The sequence below is a fragment of the Polypterus senegalus genome, chromosome 9 (assembly GCF_016835505.1).
Source record: "Polypterus senegalus isolate Bchr_013 chromosome 9, ASM1683550v1, whole genome shotgun sequence".
NCBI classification, from domain to species: domain Eukaryota; kingdom Metazoa; phylum Chordata; class Cladistia; order Polypteriformes; family Polypteridae; genus Polypterus; species Polypterus senegalus.
The window spans coordinates 170,746,775-170,773,010 of record NC_053162.1 but is presented as its reverse complement, the minus strand read 5'-3'; the positions used below and the strand labels follow the sequence as shown (position 1 = coordinate 170,773,010).

Genomic DNA, 26,236 nt, shown 5'->3' with positions numbered 1-26,236 from the left:
AGTCAAGACACTTATGGGATGGGCTTCTTGGACATTGCTGAGAATCTGCACCCACCTCATTTGCATTTATTGGATTGATATAAAATTGTCTTATGTCAAAAAGCCCTAAATCCTTGAGACATACAGGTTTATTTCATTTAAAGTCACAGAAGTCAGACCAATATCTGCCTAGAAATTAAAAACCAAATAAATAATAGAGTCAGAGGCTCTGTGCGTGCCTCCCTAGGAGAGGAGCGGGGAAACCCGCTCAACAGATTCTCCCGCCTTAGATGCTATGAAGGACCCCCAGGATCAGATCTGCAGGTTTTCTTTTCTTTTTTTTTAGAAAAAAAAGGCAGTCACACAATCACAACGGAATAATCCACTCCTGGTCTTCATCTTCAGGAGGCGCTTTATGCTGCCTGCCACAAATTATCTCTGAGTCTTTGGCAAAGCAGGAGGGCCGCGAAGCCTCACAGTCATTGGTGGGCACACCAGATGCAGCCACGCAAGAGAAATAGGGAAGTAAAGCAAAGATAAGGAAGTGGCATAGGTTGAAGTAGCTATCAGCCGGCTAGTCACTTGGTTTTGGGCACCACAAGAATTTCATCGCCATCTCTGATGCTGTAAGAGTGCAGGGCTCGTGTACTATACTTCATCTCCTCTGGCCCAAAGGCATGTGCCACGTCCTTGTCAATGTAGTAGAGCCGCATGCTGTTGGTCGACATCTGCACCACTGTACGAAGCTGCTTCTTTAGCTCAGCCACTGTCTGATCCAATCGAATACTCATCACCTCCACTTTGCCTTCAAAATGAACCTCTACCTTGGCATTGCAACGGGGCCGAAGGTCAATGTCGGCTAGTGGTTCCAGTTTTCCATACTTATTGACCAAGCTCTTGTACCTTAGGGGGAAAAAAGAAATCAGTGTGTTCACCATATGAGAGGAGCTCCTTATGTGCGTCAGGGAGAAAACTGTGTATTGGTCAAGGTTAATATCCCTGGCAATCTGCAGGAGATTTGCAAGAAACTAAAGAGTTTAGATTGATCTAATTTTTTTTAACATTTTTTGCAGTGTGGCACTGACTGAACTTTTAAGTACCAATGACAAGACTTCATATAAGGTAACAATAAGCTGGGAAGTGGACCCCTATATGAAGAAAACAAAAGTAATGTAAAAAACTGCATGGGCACTTTTTTCATTTTCGGACAGCCCTCAACAAACCCCACCATTGGTGAGCACTAAGAGGCAAACCTTGAAACCTTACCTTGAAAGGCACTACATATATAAATGATGCTCTGCAGAGCTTTTCTACACGTGCCAGTGCTCTGTGATGATTCCACATGGAAAATGGTGGCCTCTCTCGTAATTAACCTTTCAGTGTGAAAGCTGCAAGCAAACATAAACCTAGGTCTCCACTCTCTGCTGCTTCAGTCCTATCACCCTATCACATCTCATCTTAAATCCCTAACACCACCCCCCCACTACCACCACACACATACACACAGACTCTGTGACTTAAAGAGTCTCACATTACACAAAGCTGTGGGGCTATGCTTTGAAACACTCTTAGCTCCAACATGGGACTCAATAACGGACTTGGTAAGGGGATAGGCTGCTATGACCTGGGAAAGTGGCACCCAGTCAAGAAACGTTAAAAGCCAAGTGAAATAACAGACAACCCACATCCCCCCCCACATAAACCTCAGCGACCATCACCAGCCACAGGTGCCACCATTGTCTGCTGGCCTGCAAGACAGGAAGAAAGGCCCCATTGTCTGTGGCTCAGCTCTGATATTTAAGGAACTGCATGGCGTGGCCCTGTCTGTCTGTCACTGTTCCATGAGACCTGCCAGTAACCTGGGCTCTGGGGAAACTGCCATGGCGCCACAAAGCTTTGCCCCAGAATACCACGGGGGCTCTCAGAGTATTAATGACTCTGGGGTCAATATGGGCATTGGGGGACGAAATAAAAGTTCCTTAACACAGCTGCCTTGCTTTCCAGTCACACTGCAACACTTGACTGCATCTGTAAATAACCACCATCTTGGGGGGGAAGGGGGTGTCTCATCACCAGTTCTATACCTATTCCAGTACTTCTACCTGCAGTACTTGGCTGTGGCTCATTTTTAACAGCTTAGAGGACAGGTCAAAATAAATGTGTCACACTAATGTCAACATAAATTTCCTCCCTATACAGTATATACTGTATGCTCTGCTCCTAAAAGTACCTACTGTAATTGGCTTCAAATAGCTACTCTACAGACACATTTACATAGTTATATTCAGTCACAATGGAAGCTGTATAATCCAACTAAACAACGTCCTCAACATTTTCACTTAGCTCCATTTCCTACCAAACAAACAGGCTCCAAAAACCCAGTTCACATGAACCAGTTAAACGTTGATCTACGGCATCACTATACTAGGTCTTCAACAAATGAATCCTTCTGACAACTGCTCTGCTAGGGCTGAGGCTTTGAGGCTGTGCCTACTGATCATTTATACAATTCATTCTCTAATGCAGGTGAAATGCTTGAAGGAACAGAAGTCTTTTTGATCTTTTTTGTTGCATCCCTGTAGCCCAAATACATATTTCTCCTGCCTGTTTGCCTACTCTTGACATTACCAATTTGGTTCCACTAGGTGGCTTAGGAAGATGATGTGAAGTAATTCAGTGTTCTTTTGCACCCTGGTCACCTAACCTAAATTCTCCCTTCCATCTGTGCTTTAAACCATTGTTTCTACAGCTCAAAAAAGCACAGAAGCTCTGTACTGAGCATGCAGCCTTAGGGTCAGGTGTCAAGCAGGCCCTGCTTGGCGTTTCAGCGACCTCATCCAAAAACGCACTTAAGAGACTGGACTCCTAATTGGAAATTGCAGCTTCTTCTCATAAAAAAGGAACATCGCTCTCTTGTTACAAGGGGACCGTTAAGGAGTCCCTGGGCCACTGTGCCCGGTGCTGATCTCCCATATCACTTTTCCCAATCAATGTGGTTCTTACAATAGCTCCTTTGATCGTTGGTGACTAGGCCTATTGTATCCCAAAGGTTAGTGCCCAAGCTGCTGGACTGCCAAACCAAAGTCAGATTTGCCCTGCTCTAAGGTTAGGCTTACAGTAAACTGATGTGGGGCCTGGCCCCCATAGGTAGTTTTCTTTCCCTGGTATCTTCATAATTATCAGTAACAAAACCTTAATAGCCTATGTTCACTGTACTTTACCTATTTACCCCCAACACAGCCTTAGCCAGCTCCACAACCTTCCCCTAAAACCTTGCCCGCCCCTATCCCCCCAAAACCACCACCACAAATCCTGGCAAGTATTCTGGCAAGAATGCCTGCTCACCCTTTCTCAGCACTGACATGGTACTTGCTCAACAGTCAGTCATGTATATATTTCTGAAGCTGAACAGTGCAGTTTTACAATGGCTGTCCTGATCACCTCTCATGTCTGCAACTCACTTTATGAGAAGCTGTCAGAGTTAGGATAGTAGATTTGTTCTTTGCCCTCTAGCAGACCACTGTTTACTTCAAGAAACATGAGCCCCTCTCGCCATTCATTGCAAACTTAGTGTTTTTGAAAACTGTGCCTTCTTTTTTCCAGGAAGTGATAATACAACTTTTTCAGTGTATAATGTAAACCAAGATGTATTAAAGTCACACTCTTCACTAAATCAGTGACCCAGGTACTAGTCTGTCTCACCTGCATGGTTGCTCCTCCTCTGGAAAATCTGAATAATAGCGGATGAAGAATCTTTCTGCATCTTCCCTCTCACCGTTTGTTACTACACTGCCATTTAGTACAGAAACAGAAGGTAAACTGTGGCAGAGAAAAAAGGAACAGTCATTGAGACGAAATTCCCTCGTCAAAATGTGACACCACGTGGCAACACACACACACACACACACACACACACACACACACACACATACATACATACATACATACGTACACATGCAGTTTTACAGTGCACTGCAGCAAATTAGTAAACCACCTACTGAGCAATTATGAGGTTCCTTCGCTCTGTATTAGTGTAGGTCTGCAGTAGAGGGATGCCTTGCAGCCGCACCTCCTCCAGCTTTGGGAACAAGTTCAACTTCTCGATGTCCTCCCAGCTGCTTAAACCTGGCAGTCAGACAAAATGGACGCACTGAGTGTTTTGCTTTTAGAATTTAGTACTATACTGTATAATGACTTGTTCTCAGACTTAACGACTGCTCATCCTAATAAGCAACAGTACTATTCTCAAAGTCTTAGAACTGAAAATCCGGTGCCAACTTGTCACCCTAGTATTACATTTGTGTAACATCAATCCCTGTGGTACCAGGTTAATTCTTGGATGCCTTTTCCAGTAATACCAGTCCTTCTATTTAGGCTCGCCAAGATGCTCCAAGTCAAATGCAGGATTTTGAGTTGGTGCTGGACTGGTTTGTTCATCTAAAACAAAACTGTATAATGTTAGTTGCACAGCTTTTTTTCTTGGCAGCCACTAGAACAGGGGGTTCTTAACCAGAGGACCGTGGACCCCTATGGGGTCCATGAATGAGTTTTAGGGGGTCTGTGAGGGTCAGATAAAAGTTAACATTTATATTTACTATACAGCCTGTAACTGTTGATTTAGAGTAGATGTAATAGCAGTAGTAGTAGTAGTAATGGAGTAGAACACATAGTAGTAGTAGATCTGTTAATTTGCACAAGAGGATTGTATTTCATAATACAATTCTTAATATAATGTGAGGCCATTACTTTTTGCATAGATTGTTTACTTTAAAGTTAAAGTTAAAATAATACTATGTGTATGTCAAATATGTATGAAACAATAATATCCGATAAATAAAGTACATTATATTCATGGCATGCAAAGTTTAATATGTCTGGGGAAGGGGGTGTCCATAGCTTTCTTCATATTCTTAAAGGGTTCTGTGACTCAAAAAAGGTTAAGAATCACTGCACTAGACAGAACAACAAGGGAGGCAGTTCTCTTATTAGAATACACCCACTTCACTGTACTGAATGTGCGCATATTATAAAACTCAATCCCACAGGATGGGCAACTCTTACCACCTTTAGTCCTTTTAGAGATCTTAGCATTCCCATGGCGCACAGGCAAAAACAAATGCCGCAGGCCACTTGCTGTAGGTGTTAGGCAACTGAGGCAATGGTGGGCTTGGTGTGTCTACCCCTCTATAATTTAAAATGTAATTGCTTGCAAGATGAGGATCTTGTTTCTGCACATTCCCATAACAGAGCTGTTGTCTGCCACAGGGGTTATCTATCTAATGATGTTGTAACCTAAATAGTAATTTCCTGAGAAGAAAACGCCTCTGCAGCCATGCACAACGTGTCCTTCTACTTTATCAGATCGAAAGAAAGGATAGGTGCCTATGGGAGTAGGTAATTACTTTTCCCAAAGGACTGTATAGCAGGCAACTAGGAAGAGGGGGAAAAAGGAAAATTATGCAGAAAAGCAGTTGGCAAACACTGCCCAGAAAAGTACCTTACAAGGGTTGAGAAAAATAATTATGTGTTTTGAACTGAGGCTGTATTGGGCACCAAGGTCAAACAGTTAACTACAGGGCCCCAAAACTGTGGAATGATTGGTTTGCCAGGGTAAGGTATGCCTTATCACTATCAGAATTTAAATCCAGGCTTTAGTTGAACATGCACCAATGGTGACTGCAGCTATTGTTTACACTGCTAATATCAACAAACATGTTAATTATTGCTCATGATTTCATCAATCAATATGAACTGTAATGGATCATCTCCTGTTCTGCTGGTTGCTGGCTGCTGCACCTTTGAAATGCTATGACTCCTGGACATTAAATGACACATAAGAGGGATTTGGAACCTTGGGATTCAACATGATTTTACCAATCATGTTTTACTTAAGTCTACAGTTGTGGATTTCATCACATGTTTCTAATATTGTAGAGCAGCACCTCTCAACCATTATGGTCTTGCGACCTAGTTTTACCTTTTTTACCCAAGTTAATTAATGACCCTTAATCAAAAAGTGGGGTGGTTTACCCTTGTGAAAATGAGTGTGATTGGAAGGAGGGGGGTGTCCCTTTTCATTAAAAGAGCTCACTTAGAATGGAATAAAGTATCAAGTAGCACTTTTGATCACTTCGGCAGGTGGCAGTAGCTGTAGCTGAAACACCCACTAATGATGGCAGCCTGTGACCCAGTGGTTGAGAAACACTGTTATAAAGAGCAGGAAGGACAACAGTTTGACTTTGGTCATTAGAACTGTGACGCTGTCTGTTAAAATTGACCATGGCCTCTACTGCCAGTTACATCTGCATATTGGATAAATGAAAGTGTATAATGCCACAGTGTTGCTTTGTTTAACAAGCAACATGTTTATGTATTCAAATGTTAAACATTTAGTACTTTACTCTTAATGAATTATATAATCGCAGGTAAAAGTAAGTACCCCGGATTAAATGTGTTTTATTTTTAGCATATATGGACTTCATTTAAACAGTATATGTATATAAAGATTATAAAACAAACATCATGCCACTTTTACATTTTATAGTCCATTGTATACTTTAAATAGACATAAATGCAAACTCATGTGGAAAAAGTAAGCACAACCCTCCATTTTTCAGAACCTCAGATGCCTAAAATTAGAATCAGGTGCAAATGACTAGAATATCATTAGATAGGATCATGGACAAACCTCTCTTATTTAAACCTCAGACGTTTACTTAACTTTTTGATGCTGAAGTGTGTATTATTACCATGCCCAGATCTAAAGAACTCTCTAAGGCCTTCAGAAAAAGGTTAAGGGTGGTCAATGAGTCTGGGAACGATTTTAAAAAGATCACCAAACAATTGGAAATCATTCATTTCACTGTCCAGATGATCACCTAACAGTCAAAAAGACTTCAAACAACTGATAGGAGCACAGCACAAGATCCTCAAAGAAAAATTCCAGAATTTCATCAGATGATCTAAATGTGACTCTTGTCACTGCTGCTGTCAAAGTGCTGGAGTCTACCATTAGAATATGGCTGCATAAACAAGATCTACATAGAAGATGTGCCAGGAGGAAACCTTTGCTGTCCAGAAAGAACACCAGGGTAGGACTATAGGTTGCCCATCAACTCCAAGGCAAAGACCAGGCCTTCTGGAACAATATGCTCTGGGTAGACGAGGCAAAGTTAAGAGTTATCCGTCTACAATGCCAGAAGACATGTTTGGTAAAAAACAAAGATAGCACTGGACCAGAACCTGAACCAAAGGTAAAGCAAGGTGGTGAAAATTATATGGTTTGGGCCTGCTTTTCAGCATCAGGGCTGGGCAGGACACCATCACAAAATCCACTATGATGCCTTTAGTGTACCAGAGGGTACTTCAGGAGACCATCTGTTAGAAGAATGAAGCTCAACTGAAAATAGACCCAGCAACATGACAATTACCCTAAACATACCAGTAAATCCACAAAGGAATGATTAAAAAAGAGAATGGCCAAGTTAAAGCCTAGATCTGAGCAACATCAAGATGCTTTGGGGGGGATATGAAACAGGCGGTGCATGCAAGACACCCCTAAAACATCACACAAGTGAAAGAACACTGCATGGAGAAGTGGGGAAAACTTTCACCCAGTCGATGTCAGAGACTGGTAGACAGTTACAGGAAATGCTCAATTGAGGTTGTTTCTGCCAAAGGGGGCAATACCAGCTACTGTATTTGAACCAAGGCTGTAATTACTTCTTCCACAAATGGAAATGGCATATCGGTTCATTTTTTGTTTAATAAATTATTACAAAGTCACCTTTATCTAGATGAAGATCAAATCGTGATATGTTCACATATGTTAAAAACAGTTTATGTTTCATATGTACTTATTTTTTCACATGTCTATATATGTAAACACGTGTAACACTCATAGCCTGTAATCAGAGCAATACAAGTATAAAAACTAAATCCCTGAACACATACACGTTAGAGCAATACAAGTATAAAAACTAAATCCCTGAACACGTTATTGGTTGGTGCTATCACAGGTGGTCCTAATATACGTCTGACATCTGGAGTAGGCTTGTACAGTTTGATAACACAAGCAGGAGTCCAAGTGTACAGGAGAGGGGAGTCTGTTCATTTTTACGCATCTAAAAAGGCAAAATTGGCAGTGATTTTAACTAGTTTTGAGCAGCTGAAAACCTTTCTGTCAAGGCTCAAGAAAGGTTTTATATGTCTATGTTGACATACTCTGATAGTTTTGCTAAATGTTGATAAAAGATTGCAGTGAATGTTGCAGTAGCTGAAAAAAATCAGATTTGGAAATCAAGCAAAACATCACCTGTCCATTAACCCGATCAGCATCCCAGGACTCTTACCTGAGTTGTGCAGATTGACGGAGCGCAAACTGGGGAAAAGCCTACTTAATGTATCACCACTGTCACCGATCTCATTCAAGTGATTGTTGGCCATCACCAGGGTGTCCAGTCCAGGAAACATAGCCCCAAACTTGCGCACCTCCTTCCAATCATGTAGGTTGTTGTCAGTTATGTGAAGCAGTCGCAGGGTAGGACAGGTGACAGAGCAGGGGGGCACAGCATCATATTCATTAAGGCACAAGAACAGTTCCTCCAACCTGAACCAAAATGTACAACAACATCGTTATAGTACTTTGTACCATTGCATAGCAATATGCAGATGGATGATATCCATACAGAGTCACAAACACCTAAAAACATAAACATACAGGTGTTCACTCATGCACAGGCACATTCAACACACACAAGCAAACACACATTTTCAGGAAAGCGATGATATATATGCATGGTTATACACGGTCAAGTCACATTTCAGAATGATTAAACATGTCAGTTCACTTTTGATTTACTTGTAACTCAATAACTGAGACATCTCTGCAACTATCTACATGGATATGAAGTGAGCACTGCAGCAGAGAGTATTCATTATACAGTTTCCTACTCTTCTCTTATATAAACACAAGATGCAACCTGCAAGTTTTGAAGATACGCTCCTTTTCCGAATCTATGAAGTAAAAGTAGCACCCAAACCTCACCAATGCACTTACTCTGGGGTTTCGCTGATAAGGATGTGCATAGTCTTCCATGATACTTTGGTGTTATTAAGGACGAGACGTCGCACTCCCACAAAGGCCTCTGCACACTCCCGATCCAGCACAGCCTCATGCAGGGGATTGGAACTGATATTAAGGAAGTCGAGATGTGGAATTTGGGACACAATCTTGCTGATCTATGACAAAATGAATGGTGTGGAAAAAAAGGCCATAAGACCCGCTTGCAGACACAGCACCCTATGGGTGTCCGCTTTCCTCTAACATCTCCTCAGCTGGTTTTCTGGGAGGATAGCTTTCAGTGCTCACCTCATGCCAGTCCTGTAGCTTGTTGTCAGACAGGTCCAGCTCCGAAACATGTGAGCAGAATGCAGCAATTTCACTCTCATCTCCAGCACACGTGATTCCGCAGCTATTCAGAACTAGAATACTTGGGAGGTTGAGGCGGTCTGATGAAACAAAGTAGAAACAGTAACTTGTCTAATCTATAAAGGAAGATGCTCTGTGATCCCCTGCCAATGGTGCTGCCTTTCCAATTTCTAAACCATGTTAGCGAGACTTTTTCAAGGCCTTCAGATAAACATCTCATCTACCTCCTCCAACAGTACCTTTGCTTTCTTCTTCAATAGTACAGACATGTCATTGTACCTGTTGACCTATCATTGACATGTCCACATCAACACAACCGTTTCACACCACTGCTGCTTTAAGTAGGCCCAGTAGGAAATAATCACCTTTCATTGGGGAGCCCTGAGGGCCAGGTGGCACCACAACACCCATCCCTGGACCCCGACGGTAAGGGAAGTTTTCTGGGCTGTACTTCTCACTGATGACCTGCATGAAGCTGCGCCCACCCTCGTCCTCCATCTTCCACTCTGCTGCAGCTACTGCTGGGCCTCCCCGTCTGTGAGGCCAAAGTGGCAAGGAAGCCAAACACCCACAGAGGTGAGACAGAGAAGACAATACTAAAGAGAGAGGGCAAGAAAAAAGCATAATGTCAGTAGACTCTCCATATCTGAAAAACAACAGAGAAGTTGACTGCAGTGTCTGGTGGGAAGGGTCAGCAAAACACCACCCACAATCCTCCATCCCCAAACTAACTCTCCGTTTACCAGTTATCTCACTAGACTCTGTGAAAGGTCTGTATGCCATACACATCAGTTAGAGAGTCATGGCCTATGGCATGTCTTGCTACCAATGTCTTTCCATCTGTCTTTATTGCACTTATCTTCTCTTTGGCCTTCATGTTTAGGACACTTTTGTCTTAGAAAAATGTCGAGCAGGAGGAGGAATGTGACTTTCTTATCAATGGAGAATTTGGAGTATATTCTGTGCTGCCGTGAGTCCTTATACCTGCTGTATAAAGTCTAAATTGTACCCCAAGTATTGCAGGACACATCCACATGCTCCCCATGTACAGCATGCACACTGTGACCCACGATATTTCAGACGTGGAAGAACAGGTGTCATACTGGAACATGCCTTACAATGCATGTCACTAACCTAGAGACGAGTGTCCTGGTACCTATCTGTGTGTGACATGACTCACCGAAGGTCCCCAAAATGTACACTGAAATTGCTGATTGAATCAAAAACACAGCAGGATGCCTGCTCTTCTCAGACAGTCTAGTACTCTGCTGCTTTTCATTGTCTTTATTCAAATATACAGAAAGTGAAAGCAGGCTCACGTCTCCACAGCAGGAGGTGTTAGCAAGATGATAATCTCCAAAACAAAACCTCACTAATGATAATAAGTATGTAATGATATTAATATATAAATGTAAAGAATTATTATTATTAAGTACCAATCTCCATTGCTGTAAGGCCAATTATGTACATCTGTGCAAGTTACCATGCCAAAACTCTGCCGAGTATGAAATATAGATTATATACCCATATAACTGTGCTATGACACACCTAAGCTCATGAGACAGCATTCATTTCCTCCTTGTTTCACAATTCCTCCAAGCATCTTTTTGAACCCCAGGGGATTGGAAGAAGCTGTAGAGACGCAGAAGGTGAACCTCACAGATGTGCAAAGGCTTAAGCGGACTGTTCAGTGAGATGCATAAGATCAAGTGCTGTGCTACCAAGGCACGGCAAGTTTCTGAAGCATGCAAGTGGTGCTCATTGAAGCAACGTCAGTGCAGGGTAAACTGATAGCTAAATGTCAAAATCTCCTTCTTCTCGCCTCTCCATACAACTCAAAGTGGGTTGAAAAGATGATACATTATCTAAAGCAAATGGCAAAAACGGAACTGGGAAAACCATCTTATAATCAAGTCCTCTTCTCTTTTTAAATTGCCTTGAGATGGCATTCACTGTTAAAGTGATATGAACTAAAGACTGGCTGATTGAAAAGTAGCAATCAATACAAGTATAACACAGCCATGATGTTATTCATACCATCAGTTTGTCAGCGGGGTTCCAACAACCAGGCACCACCATAACTTGGTTGGATGTACTGTGTGTTCTTGCATGCTCGTAACAAGACTGGCTCTTTTGGTTTCCCTTTCACTTGAGGAGTTTTACTGGCAGGCATTAAGAATCACATCAACTGAACACATGCATTTATCAACAGGAAACAAAAAGTGCACAGCATGTCCCAGATGAACCCTTAACAGCACACCAAGACTGCAAATGTACAGTTCTCAGCCTCTGTGCATAAAATGCCTACACTGCATTTTCTAGCTGAAACATCTCCTCCTAGCGGCAGTGACCTGATAGCTTCATGCTCCGATATTTTTTTTTCTACTGCTGCCCAGCCTTTCTCCTGCCCATGCGTAAAAGCAATTTAAAAGCACAGTACCTGCACTTCCAAGCTGCCTGCGTGTCCGTGCCGAGTCCTCAAGCCAGGCGACCCACAAGGGAAGACTGAAAAAAGAAGAAGAATTTGTCACCTCACAAGCTGCCTCTGCTCTTGAGGGATGGCAGTTGGAGTTGCTATGGAAACTCAGCTTGTGTCAGAGGGTGGAGACAGCAGTGTTTCAAAAACTTTTCTTTAAAAAGTTGCCTGTTAACGACCTGAAAGCGCTGCTCCCTCCCTCAGCTTTCCCTCCTTTCTTGTCTCCTTCCCTCCGCAAAGCCATTATAATGCTTCAGCTCAGCACAGTTCACTCGTTCTGCAGAACAGGTTCTGCCTGTGGCACACTACCAGAATTTCTCATTTGTTTGCACTTTTTTTTTTTCTTTTTAAACAATGTGACATTAAGAAGAGACCACTTGTTCCTGGCAACCTACAAGTCATGACACTTAAATGTAATTATATCTATTTACTTCTTAAGCTGACACGTGTATCCAAAACATTTATTTACATATTTTTACAACTGCATCACTGGCTAGTGAAATGACTCACTCTGAGTCGTCAAGGTCAGTCAATGGGATTGAACCAGCAGCTCCACATGGACTGATCAGTCTTCATGTCATACAACAGCTTTCCATGAATCCTTTATTGGGTCATTATTGTCACATGTACAGTGGATTCAGAAAGTATTCAGACCCCTTCACCTTATGCACACTTCATTGTGTAAGAGCTTTAACTTTAGATCAATTTCCCATTTTTGACCATCAATGTATACTCAATAACCCATACAGACAAAGTAAAAGTGAACACATGTCTTCAGAAAGGTTTGTACATTTACAAAGAATCAAAAACTGAAATCTTTCATTTATACAAATATTTAGACCATTAATTAAGTACTTTGTAGAAGTCCCTTTGGCAGTAATGGCAGCTTCAAGTGTTCTTGGGTATGTCTCTACAAGCTTTGAACACCAGAATTTGGGAGGTTTATCCCATTCCATTCATATCCCACACACTATGACACTTGTCCCAAAGCCACTCTAGTGTTGTCTTGGCTGTATGGTTTGGGTATGTATTGTGCTGAATGGTGAACAATCACCTAACTCTGAGGTCACATGCAGATTTTCTTCCAAGATCTTTCTGTATTTGGCTCTATTTATCATTCCCTCAATTCTGACCGCTCTTCATGGCCCTGACACTGAGATAGCATGATGTTGCCACCACCATCCTTCACTGTGGGGATGGTACTAGGCAGGTGATGAGCGGTGAATAAACTTTACCAGAAACAGTGCTTAGACGTCTAACCAAAAGTCCAAAAAATCTTTTTCCTCAGCCTCTGTCTTATAAATGCCTTTTGGTAAACACCAAGCAGGCAGTCAAATGCACCTGATTGGTGGAGTGCTGCTGAGATGGTCTTCCTTCTGAAAGGTTCTCCCATCTCAGAGGAGGACTTCTGAAGCTATGTTAGAGTAACCATGAGGTTCTTGGTCACCTCCTTGACCAAGGTCCTTCTTGCGTGATTACTATGCGAAAATCCTTCTCCCATTTCACAATTCTTGAGGCCACTGTGCTCCTGGGAAGACTCAAAGCTTTAGAAATGATTGTATCCCCTTTCCCTGATCTGCTGTATAACTCTTCAAAATTTGATCATAGAGGTCTACAGAGAGTTCCTTGGAATTTAGGTTTTGTTGTTTTTTTCCACACATGCAGTGTGAATTGTGGACCTTCTCTACACAGGTACAGTCTGGTTCAAAGTATTTGGAAAGTGACATCATTTTCATAATTTTAGCTCTGTACATCACCACAATGAAATGAAATAATGCAATCATTATATGATTGAATTGTAGACTCCCAGCTTTAATTCAAGGGGTTTATCAAAAATATTGTATGAGCCATTAAGGAATGACAGCCATTTTTATACATGGTCCCCTCCACTTCAATGGGCTCAAAAGTATTTGGACACTTGACTGACCAGATGTCCCATAGCCAGATGTCAGCAGGTCCCTCATTATTTCATTAACTACTAAGCAGGTAGAAGGTCTGGAATTTATTCCAAGTGTGGAATTTGCATTTGGAAGCTGTTGCTGTTAACTCTCAATACGAGGTCCAAAGAGCTGTCTATGCAAGTAAAAACAGGCTGAGAAAACAAAACAAACCCTTTCCGAGTGCTAGCAGAAACACCAGGAGTGGTCGAATCAGCCTTTTGGTAAAATTCTTAAAGAGAAGGAACACACTGGTGAACTCAGCAACACCAGAAGGTCTGGGCAACCACAAAAGACAACTGTGCTGGATGATCACAGAATTCTGTCTTTAGTGAAGAAGAACCTCCTCACGACCTTCAGCCAAACCAAGAACACTCTCTAGGAAGTAGGCCTATCGTTGCCAAAATCTACAATCAAGAGAAGACTTGACACAGGGTTTACCACAAACTCCAAACCACTTTGGTATAGGAAGAACATATTAGACTTTGCCAGAAAACATTTCTCAAAAGCCTGTCTAGTTCTAGAACAATTTTCTTTGGACAAAGGAAACTAAGATCAATGTATACCAGAATGTTGGAAAGAGAAGAGTATGAAGAAGAGAAGAAACGGCTCATAATTCAATGAATACAACATCACCTGTAAAACATGGTGGAGGCAGTGTTACGGTATGATCAGGCATGGCTTCCATGGCTGCCAATGGACGTCTCTCACTGGTGTTTATTGATGATATGACTGCTGGCAGAAGTAGCAGGATGAATTCTGAAGTGTCCAGGGCTGCACTGTGTGCTCAGATTCAGACAAATGCTTCAAAACTGACAGGACAACAATTCACAGTACAGATGGACAATGAGCCAAAATATACAATGGAAGCAAACCAAGTGCTTTTCAATGCAAAGAAGTGGAATATTCTTCAATGGCCAAGTCAATCAATTGACCTCAACTCAACTGGACATGCAATTCACTTACTGAAGACAAAGATAAAGGCAGAAAATCCAACGAACAAGCAGCACCTGAAGACTGTGGCAGTAAAGGCCTAGTCAAGCATCAGTTGGGTGGAAATACAGCACTTTGGAGCTGGCCATGGGTTCAGACTTCAGGCAGTCATTGACTACACAGGATTTTCAATCAAATATTGAAAATAACCGTTATATTCATGATTATGTTAGTTCGTCAAAATACTTTTGAGCCCCTGGAAATGGGGTGGGGGGGGGTAGTATGCAGAAAAATGGCTGTCTTCTATAAATGGCTGATATGATATTTTTGGTAAACCCCTTGACTTAAAGCTGAACATCTACACTTTAATCACATCTTGATTTCTTCATTTCAAATCCATTGTGGTGTGCACTGAGCCAAAATTATGAAAATTGTGTCACTGTCCAAATACTTCTGAACCTAACTGTACATGTGAACATTTTTAATTGAGCTCAAATCAATTCGCTTGGCCACAGGTGGTCTCCAATCAAGTTCTCAACACACCTTAAGGAGAATGAAAGGAAACAGGAGGCACCTGAGCACAATTTGGAGTTCCACAGCAAAGGGTCTGAATACTTCTATGAAGGAGAGATTTCAGTTTTTAATGCTTAATAACTTTTTTAATTATGGGTTATTGAGTGTACTCCTTTCTATGATATGACCCTTGGCTAGAGAACTGACTTGGGATCACAAAGGCAGGCCAGTGGTAGGAGCAAATGATTTACAGTCCAACATTTGAGCCACTAGGGAGGCTACATTGACTGCCTTAGAATGTGTCATAGTGCAGCTCTTCTCATATTTCTACAATGTGTGCACTGCTTGGAATCATCCAGTCAGGCAAAGGTGGAGAATCAAAGTGCAACCTTACGACTCTGTGTCCAGAACCTTAGCCACATGGGACCACAATGCCGCTCCCTGCACTTTAGACTAAAGGACTGTATGGTTGTGCACACGGGCAGGTGATCAAGTCAGTCAGTGGTAGTGACTAAACAAGCTACCTTGGGTTTTATAGTCAAGTGACATCAAGTGTCAGACTCATGTGTGCTCATCATGTAATTAGCAATCCATAAAGTTTGTATTTATTATACCTGAGGACTTGTCAGAACACTCCAGGCCTGCACTTAGTGAAGTGTGCTATACAAAAATAAACTGAATGGCACTGAGTTGAACAGACAAATCCATTGACGATTTATTGTGCTCCATCAGCTTGGCCTTTTAGTTTAATATAGCACCTTTAAAATGCACACCGGGCGGCACAGTGGCGCAGTGCTAGGAGTTAGGAGACCCGGGTTCGCTTCCCGGGTCCTCCCTGCGTGGAGTTTGCATGTTCTCCCCGTGTCTGCGTGGGTTTCCTCCGGGCGCTCCGGTTTCCTCTCACAATCCAAAGACATGCAGGTTAGGTGGATTGGCGATTCTAAATTGGCCCTGGTGTGTGCTTGGTGTGTTTGTGTGTGTCCTGCGGTGGGTTGGCACCCTGCCTGGGATTGGTTCCTGCCTTGTGCCCTGTGTTGGCTGGGATTGGCTCCAGCAGACCCCCGTGACCCTGTGTTCGGATTCAGCGGGTTGGAAAATGGATGGATGGAAAATGCACACCATCCTAGATGCTTCACTGGCCCACGATGACTAACTCTACAGTTTGACATGATGAGGTGACTTATCAAGGCCTCACAGGAACCAGTGGTGACCACTGAAGTACTGAGGTTACACTTTGCAGCCCAGTAGTAGGCATTGTGCTTTTTGCCAATGACCAATGATTGTTGGCTCCACATCAAACTACAGAGTGCTAAAAACTGACACTTCATTAGCGATGGAGACCTCCATTCTCATGGCAGGCCTGTGGAAATTTGGCTAGATTTTTTTTGATTAATTTGCCTACATTTTGCACCCCCAATTTTAACACTGTGCAACAACTAAAAACAAACAAGTAAATAACAAACAGAACAGGTAGAGTTTAGTAAATATGAACTTACAATAAACTGTAAAAACAGTGTAATGGCAGAATTTCAAGACCATCATAAAATGTTCGTTTTTAAATTTGAAATTTAAATGTAATGCTTGGTTAGTCAAAATGTTGTGAACAACTATGACATGCTGTCACAAATTAACTGTAACTATTGCTATAATATATTGAACGTAAAAGAGTCAATGTTCAAATCTTTATCACTAATCTTACAGAACGGTGCTATTAGTTCATTTACAATTAATCTTTACAAGTATTCACAATTCTGAAGAGCTCAGGGCCTGCTGTATCATGTGTTAAAGTTAATACTTAACCTGCTTTTTTACACTCTTCCAAAGGCTGTTTGAAATCACAAGAAGAAAATTCAAAAGCAGGCAGAAAATCCCAGCTTTGAAGCCAAAATCTGTAGGTCTTGTTATTGACCGCTAGAGGGCGCATGTGATTCAATTCGTAACACCCACAAGTGTGGGATCACTGCAGGGTGTCACAGTAGCCACCACTGAACAACTCGTGTTCAGTGACATGTGTGACAAGACTGACAAACCGCTGGCAGTGACATGACTGCCAGGACTCTAGAAATATCCAACCCTAATTATGTCATATCATCTACTGTTAAACCGTACTTCTAAAATTTTTATTATTATGCTGTATTAAGGATTTGTTCTGTTCTGTGCATTGTATTGTATTGACCCCCTACTTTTGACACCCACTGCACGCCCAACCTACCTGGAAAGGGGTCTCTCTTTGAACTGCCTTTCCGGGTTTCTTCCATTTTCCCTACAAGGTTTTATTGGGAGTTTTTCCTTGTCTTCTCAGAGAGTCAAGGCTGGGGGGCTGTCAAAAGGCAGGGCCTGTTAAAGCCCATTGCGGCACTTCCTGTGTGATTTTGGGCGTTACAAAAATAAACTGTATTGTATTGTATTGTATGACAAATTACTAGTGGAACTTGGAGATTTTACCATTAGAACACTGGAGTAAACTCAGGTTAGTCATTTCAAGCAATAATTAGCCATTAGAAACACAAGCAATGTCTGCTATGTTTTGAAGGTTAATATAATGGTAACCTGATTAAAAAAGTACCAACTGATATTAAAACGTCCAAACTTCTGGACGGTTCCAAACACTTCAACACTAGCTAGAAAATAAAAAGAAAATGTGGTAACTGTCCTGGCACACACACTATGTAGACCACTCCAGGTCTTTGACAAGAAACAGCAACAGAACTGACTTAAGGTGCATCAACACCATCTGCGCCCGTGTAATGTCTGTATGCCAGCACCTTCCCCCAAAATCAAGCACTCATATGGACTTCATTTATATAATTCCAACTCAAACTTTCTGGTTACCCACAAGCACATTTCCTTACTGTGTATTCATTTTAGGACTTTGACATTCTTTCTACAAGAGGGCCATGGAAACAAATTGTCTAAATTCAGCAAGAAGCAAGTAAGAAATGTCTTATAATGTAATATGGGACCAAACAAGCAAACATCACTGTGCTCCTCACAGTCCGTGGGAATGTTTACAAATGGTCAAGGGCAGAAGGGGGGAAGCTCAAAACACCTCAATCAAAGGGACAACTGAATGACTTTTGTTTCATCATCATCATCATCATCATTTCCTCATGCTTCAGGTGATGGCATGTTTTAACCCCAACCATAAGTTTTTCTTAACTTGTTTTCTCTGGTGTAAGTAATAGAGGGGGTGTGGAGGAAAGTCCAGGATGCATGGAGGTCAGTTGTGCTTCAAAGAAAAAAAAAAAATTATTATTCCGACCTCACATAAACTTTGAAATACATTGATCAACAATGAGCCGTATAAGAAAAAAATGATCAGTAAAGCAGCTGTGATTCTTTGACAATGTCCAGTAACAGAAATAAATCCTCATCAATATAGTTTGTATTTATATGGTCCTTACTAACACTTGTCCAGTGAAATTCTTACTTGTGTGTGCCATTCAACATGCAACACATCACCAATGTCCATCCAGCACCACAGTTACTGAACATCGTTTTCAATGCTTGAAGTAAGCTGGCCAAGATCTCTGTACTTCTCCACAAGGGCATTTACGGACAATCCCACAAGTATAACCATTATATCTTTTATTGAGCAAAAATGTGTAACTATGCTGGTTACAGAGAGGAAGGTTCAGCTTATCAACTTCAACCATGAAAAAGTATCTCATCTATCCATCCATCAAAACATTTTCTAAGCCCGCTTTATCCTGAGCAAGGTTGCAAGTGAGCTGGAGCTCATTCCAGCAAGCAAACTGAACTAGGCAGAAACAATCCCTGAACGGGTCACCTGTTGAAGAGACGAACACACGCACACACACACACTGGGCCCAGATTAGCATCAACTGTGGGAAGAAACCAGAGCACCCAACACGGACACGTGGAAAGCAAGCATGTGAACACAAAGTGGACACAGTGTGTTAGAATGGAACAGTCGGAGGTAAACTGAATGGGGGCTTCTCTTAGTTCATATGTGTTTGAGTTGGAAGTTCAAGGTCCTACACTCTGGAAACACCGGAATGTGCCATTGCTGTGTAGCGTCAGGCAAGGCATTTCATTTGAATATAAATAATGGGAATGACACAAGATAGGCCATGTCCGTAAGCTGGAGCGGCCACACTTTATAAGTGCCACCTGAGGGCACTGTAGCCACTCTGTCTCTGGTCTTCCCTGCCATAACAAATCTGATTGGTATTCTCTCTCAATATTCACTTAACTGTTTGAGGGTACCTCACCTCATGTCACCTATCTGGTCTCTTCCACTAGGGGGGAAGATTGGTAGGGGGCAGCAGTTGGGTAACCTTTGCTCTAGTCTGTGATGTACTGCCAATCCTCAACACCCCCTTAGTCTCTGGGTTTCCCTTGGCCATAATTCCCTCTGCCGGGCCTCTTCTGCCAATACTGTCGCCTCTCTTGTCACCTGTGCCACTCAGCTTTCACAGGGGATGTCACTTGCCGTGTCCCCCTGCCACCCGTCGGACCTCCCTGTCCTCTCTTTTTCCCGAAGGTTTTGCTTGTCTCTGTCTGAAGATCTCTTCCGTCGCCCCAGTCTCTCCCTCAGGGACGTCTGCTCGCCCCAATGCCCCCAAGTCAGGCCTTTTCCAGCCATTTCGGCGCCTTAGCTTCGATCCCCACGGTCCAGTCGCCCCTCGTACCCTTCGAGAAGCATTTCTTTTTTTGACGCAGCCATTGCCTCCTCCTATTCCATATCGCGACACGGGGCCCTCCTCCCCCAATTTGCCAGGCACTCACCCCCCTCTCTCTCCTGGACTCTTGTTATTGTGGCTCCAGCAGCTGTCACAGCGGGCCTCCCGCGTCCCGGAAATGACGAAAACGCACTCATGCATGCGGACGCCGAAGCTTGCGCACGCACGAGCACGCGCGCTCCATGGCCGCAGGCGGAGTCGTGCTGCAGACGCTCAGCCTGAGTGCAGGGAGATGAGAATTGTCGACGGGACATTGGAGGTTTACGCAGGCGAAGTACAAGAATACGTCGATAACTGCGGCGCGCAGACGTTTTGTGTGAACATAATCGATGATAGACACATGAATAAAGCTTGCATGGTTAAGCGAGTGCCCATCTAACCACACTGCCAGGCGGGACTCGGAGCCAAGCCGTGCTGCGTGGGGCCAAGCGAAAGGCGCTATAACGAAGCGTACCCAACTCTTTATTAAAGTTCGTGCGAGGTGGGCTGAGGATACAAGCCTCTCAGATGTTGAAGTCTGATCTCCTTCCGGGCGTGCTGTTTCCTCCGGGTGCCATTGTCTCCACTCTCTTTACATTTGACTTCTTGTACCTTACCAGGGTGCGACCATCTCCCCATCCTGCATGTCATGAGATGAAACGGAATCCTCTCAGTTGTCCATGTGGCCATGTCTTGCTAAGTCTCTCTTCATATTTGGGGGTCTCACATAGTGATCACAGCAGATCAGATTTGTACTTCACTTCATATCTACAGGGTGGTCCAGATCTAGTTATGCAGATCCAGATCGTCTGGATGACTTTGATTTATGCGGGGACGAGTTCGGCGTGAAGACGATTCTTCATGTCTTCAGTTGTCATACTTCTAGATGGTCCGGGATTTTTCGGGTGATTTTCTATGTAATAAACTTAATAAGTTATAGCGTAATGAGAATTGCATAATTAGATCTGGACCACCCTATAATTGTGGCTTAAATGGAAACATGTCAAGGTGGACAGACCAGACAACTTCATCTCTAGCGCCAGTCCCCAGGTATATCTGGGGGAGTGGGAGGGCACTGGGTTTGCCTCTGTATCTTCTGAAAAGGAGAATCTTCATCACGTACAGAGACCACCACAACGACACCCTTCAATTCAGAGAGGTAATGGCCTTACTTTAATTAATAAAAATAATAACCACATTGTATGGTGTTTTTCTAACCTACTTCAAGTGGTTCAAATGGACAGTGAGGAGCCAATTCAGGAACCACCAATCTGCAGCATCCACCTGGATGATGAGACAGAAGCCATTTTTGTGCCCGTCTGCTCACCATACATCAGCTATTTTGTGGTGAAGGGCTGAGAGAGACAGGGGATGAATAAGTGGCCTAAATGATCTAGTCGTGCTGGGCACATTAATCAGGACATTTTTTGGGGGGTACAACCTACTCTTTATGAGGGATACCCGGGGGACTTTTATTACCACAGAGAGCCAGGACCTCAGCTTTATGCCTCTTTAGAAAGACAGCACCAGTTTTCACAGCACTGTGTGCCTGTCACTGCACTGGGACATTGGGACCCAAAAAACAGGGCTCCTTTGCTGGCCCAGCCAACACCTCTTCCAGCAGCACCCCATGCATTCCTGTTTGGTGTCACAACCGAATACTGGCCAGGCCCAATCAAGCTGAGCTTCAGGTTTGGCTGGACCTTAAGACCCAGCTCGCCTCATCCCCTAGCTTGTGAAAGATCCTCATTTTGTCAGTTGGCCCCCCTGACAGCACTCACTGTGGGCAGGGATAGGGCTGATGTTTGCTTCTAAGTGCCAAGTGCTGGTTGACCGATTTAGGCCCAGTCAAGCTCACCCAAGCAAGAAGAACAGTGTGGAGCCATGGTGTTGGAGAGGGGAATCAAGTGTTGTGCTGGGGTCAGCTAACAGGCATGGGTGGGACACATGCAGACATCTGTTTTCTAGTGTCATGTAAATGAACCCTTTGTTTGCATTCTGAGGGTCACACCTGGGGGGCTGACATCATTCAATTAACTCTGTGGCTCCTTCCTTCCATGAACACCTCGGTATTTGCTGGTGTCATATGAGACTATTCTGTATTTGTCTTCTATTGTTATCTTTTAGCACTTACTTTATTCTCCAGATCCTGAGTTCCAGTCATTGGAGACCTGATGGATGGGAAGCTTGGATTTTCATTTTTTGGTTTACTAATAGCAACAGTGACACAGATGTCCAGAAGAGGGCACCAGTGTTCTGGCTGCAGGTCTCTTAATGTTCCACTAACTCACCACAGTACAAAATGTCACAGAGAATCCTGCCAATCAGGTGTTCATGAAAATTACAAAGCTATGCCCAAAGTTCCATCAGTAGCCAATCAAAGGCTACAGAAAACTCACCAGACCCCTCAAAGAAGCAATACAACAGTAACTGATGGGGATGTGGAACAAGAGGAGCAGAGAAAAGCAGCACATCAGTTACAGAGAGGGAAAAACATGCAAAAAAAAAATGTCTGTCCATTATCAAACCATTGTAGACCATGTCGAGTGCACTAGGAGTTGGAGCCTATTCTTGCACCAATGGGCACAAGGCAGGAACCAGCCCTGAACATCCAGTCTTTCACAGGGCTATTTTTAGAGTTGCCACATTAACATGGCCAGCAGCCATACCACCTGCATGTCACACCAGGTAATCCACGAGGTTCTGTGTGTTCAGGCCCAACCAGTACTTGGATGGGAGACCATCAAGGAAAAAGCTTGGGGTGCCATTGGAAGAGAAGGTGAGCCAGCAGGGGGCAGTTGTGTGTGGATTGCAATGCCCCAGTGCAGTGATTGGGGCACTGTGCTGTAAAAATTGGCACTGTCTTTCAGGTGAGATGTAAAACTGAGGTCCTGACTCTCTCTGGTCATAAAAGACCCCCGGGCTTCTTTCAAAAAGAGTAAGGTTTACCTTGATATTCTGGCTAAATTGCCCACCATGGCTTGGTCATTCTTCTTCTTCTTTCGGCTGCACCCATTAGGGGTTACCACAGTGGATCATCTGTCCTCTCCATCTTGTTCTGTTACACCCATCACCTGCATGTCCTCTCTCACCACATCCATAAATCTTCTCTTAGGCCTTCCTCTTTTCCTCTTCCCTGGCAGCTCCATCCTTAGCATCCTTCTCCCAATATACCCAGCATCTCTCCTCTGCACATGTCCAAACCAACGCAATCTCGCTTCTCTGACTTTGTCTCCCAACCATCCAACTTGAGCTGACCCTCTAATGTCCTCATTTCTAATCCTGTCCATCCTTGTCACACCCAGTGCAAATCTTAGCATCTTTAACTCTGCCACCTCCAGCTCTGTCTCCTGCTTTCTGGTCAGTGCCACCGTCTCCAACCCATATAACATAGCTGGTCTCACTACCATCCTGTAGACCTTCCCTTTCACTCTTGCTGATACCCATCTGTCACAAATTACTCCTGACACTCTTCTCCACCCATTCCACCCTGCCTGCACTCTCTTTTCACCTCTCTTCCACAATCCCCATTACTCTGTACTGTTGATCCCAAGTATTTAAACTCATCCACCTTCACCAACTCTACTCCCTGCATCCTCACCATTCCACTGACCTCCCTCTCATTTACACACATGTATTCTGTCTTGTTCCTACTGACCTTCATTCCTCTCCTCTCTAGAGCATATCTCCACCTCTCCAGAGTCTCCACAGCCTGCTCCCTACTTTCTCTACAGATCACAATGTCATCAGCAAACATCATAGTCAATGGACTCCTGTCTAATCTCGTCTGTCAACCTGTCCATCACCACTGCAAATAAGAAGTGCTCAGAGCTGATCCGTGATGTAATCCCACCTCCACTTTAAATGTACCCATCACTCCTACCACAGACCTCACCACTGTCACACTTCCCTCGTACATATCCTGTACAACTCTTACATACTTCTCTGCCACTCCCAACTTCATACAATACCACAGCTCCTCTTGAGGCACCCTGTCATATGCTTTCTCCAGGTCCACAAAGACGCAATGCAACTCCTTCTGGCCTTCTCTAAACTTCTCCATCAACATCCTCAGAGCAAACATTGCATCTGTGTTGCTCTTTCTTGGCATGAAACCATACTGCTGCTCACTAATCATCACCTCACTTCTTAACCTAGCTTCCACTACTCTTTCCCATAACTTCATGCTGTGGCTCATCAATTTTATTCCACTGTAGTTACTGCAGTCCTGCACATCCCCCTTATTCTTAAATATTGGCACCAGTACACTTTTTCTCCACTCCTCAGGCATCTTTTCACTTTCCAAGATTCCATTAAACAATTTGGTTAAAACTCCACTGCCATCTCTCCTAAACACCTCCATGCTTCCATAGGTATGTCATCTGGACCAACAGCCTTTCCATTTTTCATCCTCTTCATAGCTGTCCTTACTTCCTCCTTGCTAATCTGTTGCACTTCCTGATTCACTATCTCCACATCATCCAACCTCTTCTCTCTCGTTCTCTTCATTCATCAGCCTCTCAAAGTACTCTTTCCATCTGCTCAACACACTCTTCTCGCTTATGAGTACGTTTCCATCTTTATCACCCTAACCTGCTGCACATCTTTCTCAGCTCGGTCCCTCTGACTAGCCAATTGGTTCTTTTCTCCCTCCTTAGTGTCCAACCTCTCATACAACTCATCATACGCCTTTTCTTTAGCCTTTGCCACCTCTCTCTTCACCTTGCGCCTTATCTCCTTGTACTCTTGTCTACTTTCTGCATCTCTCTGACTATCCCACTTCTTCTTTGCCATCCTCTTCCTCTGTATACTCTCCTGTATTTCCTCATTCCACCACCAGGTTTCCTTTTCCTCCATCTTTCCAGATGTCACACCAAGCACCCTTCTTGCTGTCACCCTTACTACATCTGCTGTAGTTTCCCAGCTGTCTGGTAACTCTTCACTGCCACCCAGTGCCTGTCTCACCTCCTCCCTAAACTCAACCTTGCAGTCTTCCTTTTTGAACTTCCACCATTTGATTCTTGGCTCTGCCCTCACTCTCTTCCTCTTCTTGATCTCCAACGTCATCCTACAGACCACCATCCTATGCTGTTTAACTACACTTTCTTCTGCCACCACTTTGCAGTCTTCAATCTCCTTCAGATCAACTCTTCTGCATAGGATGTAATCTACCTGTGTGCATCTTCCTCCACTCTTGTATGTAACCCTATGTTCCTCCCTCTTCTTAAAATACGTATTCACCACAGCCATGTCCATCCTTTTGGCAAAATCCACTATCCTCTGACCTTCTTCATTCCTCTCCTTGACACCATACCTGCCCATCACCTCCTCGTCTCCACTGTTCCCTTCACCAACATGCCCATTGAAATCCGCTCCTTTCTGTCCCTTGGGTACGCTGTTCATCACTTCATCCAACTCACTCCAAACATCTTCTTTCTCACCCATTGCACACCCAACTTGTGGTGCATATGCACTAACAACATTCATCATCACATCTCCAGTTTCCAGCTTCATAGTCATTACTGTGCCTGACACTCTTTTCACCTCCAAAACACTCTTGACATACTATTCCTTCAGAATAACTCCTACCCCATTTCTCCTCCCATCCACACCATGATAGAACAATTTGAATCCACCTCCAATCCACCTGGCCTTACTCCCCTTCCATTTAGTCTCTTGACACACAATATATCAACCGTCCTTCTCTCCATCATATCTGCTAACTCTCTCCCCTTACCAGTCATACTGCCAAAGTTTCTACCCTAAGTTCCACTCAGGCCCCCTAATCATCCTCCTGTCCCTCATTGGCTAACTGTCTCTCTTAGCTCTTCACCCCCTAGTAGCTAACGTGTGCTGAGTGGACTGACACAAGTATGGCTGCCACCTCATCTTCCAGGTGGATGCTACTCACTAGTGGTGGTCTATTTAGAGCATTTTGAGTGGTGAGAAAAGCGCTATATACATGTAAAGACTCCATCTGTTGCACTCTGATAGCACATGTTTGGAGCATGTGAGGTAACAAAACATGCAATTTAATGACACAGTGACCCAAGTGTGATGGATCCATCAGGCAGCAGCAATAACCACCGCACGGTCCATTAGTCTACTGGTCCTCAGTGTCTACTCCTGGGCCCCCCTGTGGCTGCAGGTTTTTGTCCCAGACCCCCTTCTCCTTTTTCTTGGACATTTACCTTCCATTTCTCTGTGTTTTACAACCACCTGGACATTACAGACTGGTTCTGCTCCAATGTTACTGAACAAAGCAGGGATTTACTTGTGTTGG

The 26,236-nt window shown here is 43.5% G+C and overlaps 1 protein-coding gene across 1 annotated transcript in view; it reads right to left on the bottom strand.

Annotated features, from left to right (window-relative positions):
- tecta (tectorin alpha) overlaps positions 1-20,153 on the bottom strand; it is an 82,502-nt gene extending 62,349 nt beyond the window's left edge. The window contains exons 1-9 of the mRNA XM_039762433.1: positions 20,021-20,153; positions 11,850-11,914; positions 9,775-10,005; positions 9,350-9,489; positions 9,038-9,219; positions 8,331-8,587; positions 3,978-4,104; positions 3,682-3,798; positions 562-882 (exon numbers count right to left, since the gene is read on the bottom strand). Of these exons, the coding sequence (XP_039618367.1) occupies positions 562-882; positions 3,682-3,798; positions 3,978-4,104; positions 8,331-8,587; positions 9,038-9,219; positions 9,350-9,489; positions 9,775-10,005; positions 11,850-11,914; positions 20,021-20,115 (1,535 nt within the window). The 5' untranslated portion in view covers positions 20,116-20,153. The remainder of the gene's footprint in view (positions 1-561; positions 883-3,681; positions 3,799-3,977; positions 4,105-8,330; positions 8,588-9,037; positions 9,220-9,349; positions 9,490-9,774; positions 10,006-11,849; positions 11,915-20,020) is intronic.
- Positions 20,154-26,236: the final 6,083 nt, after the last annotated feature.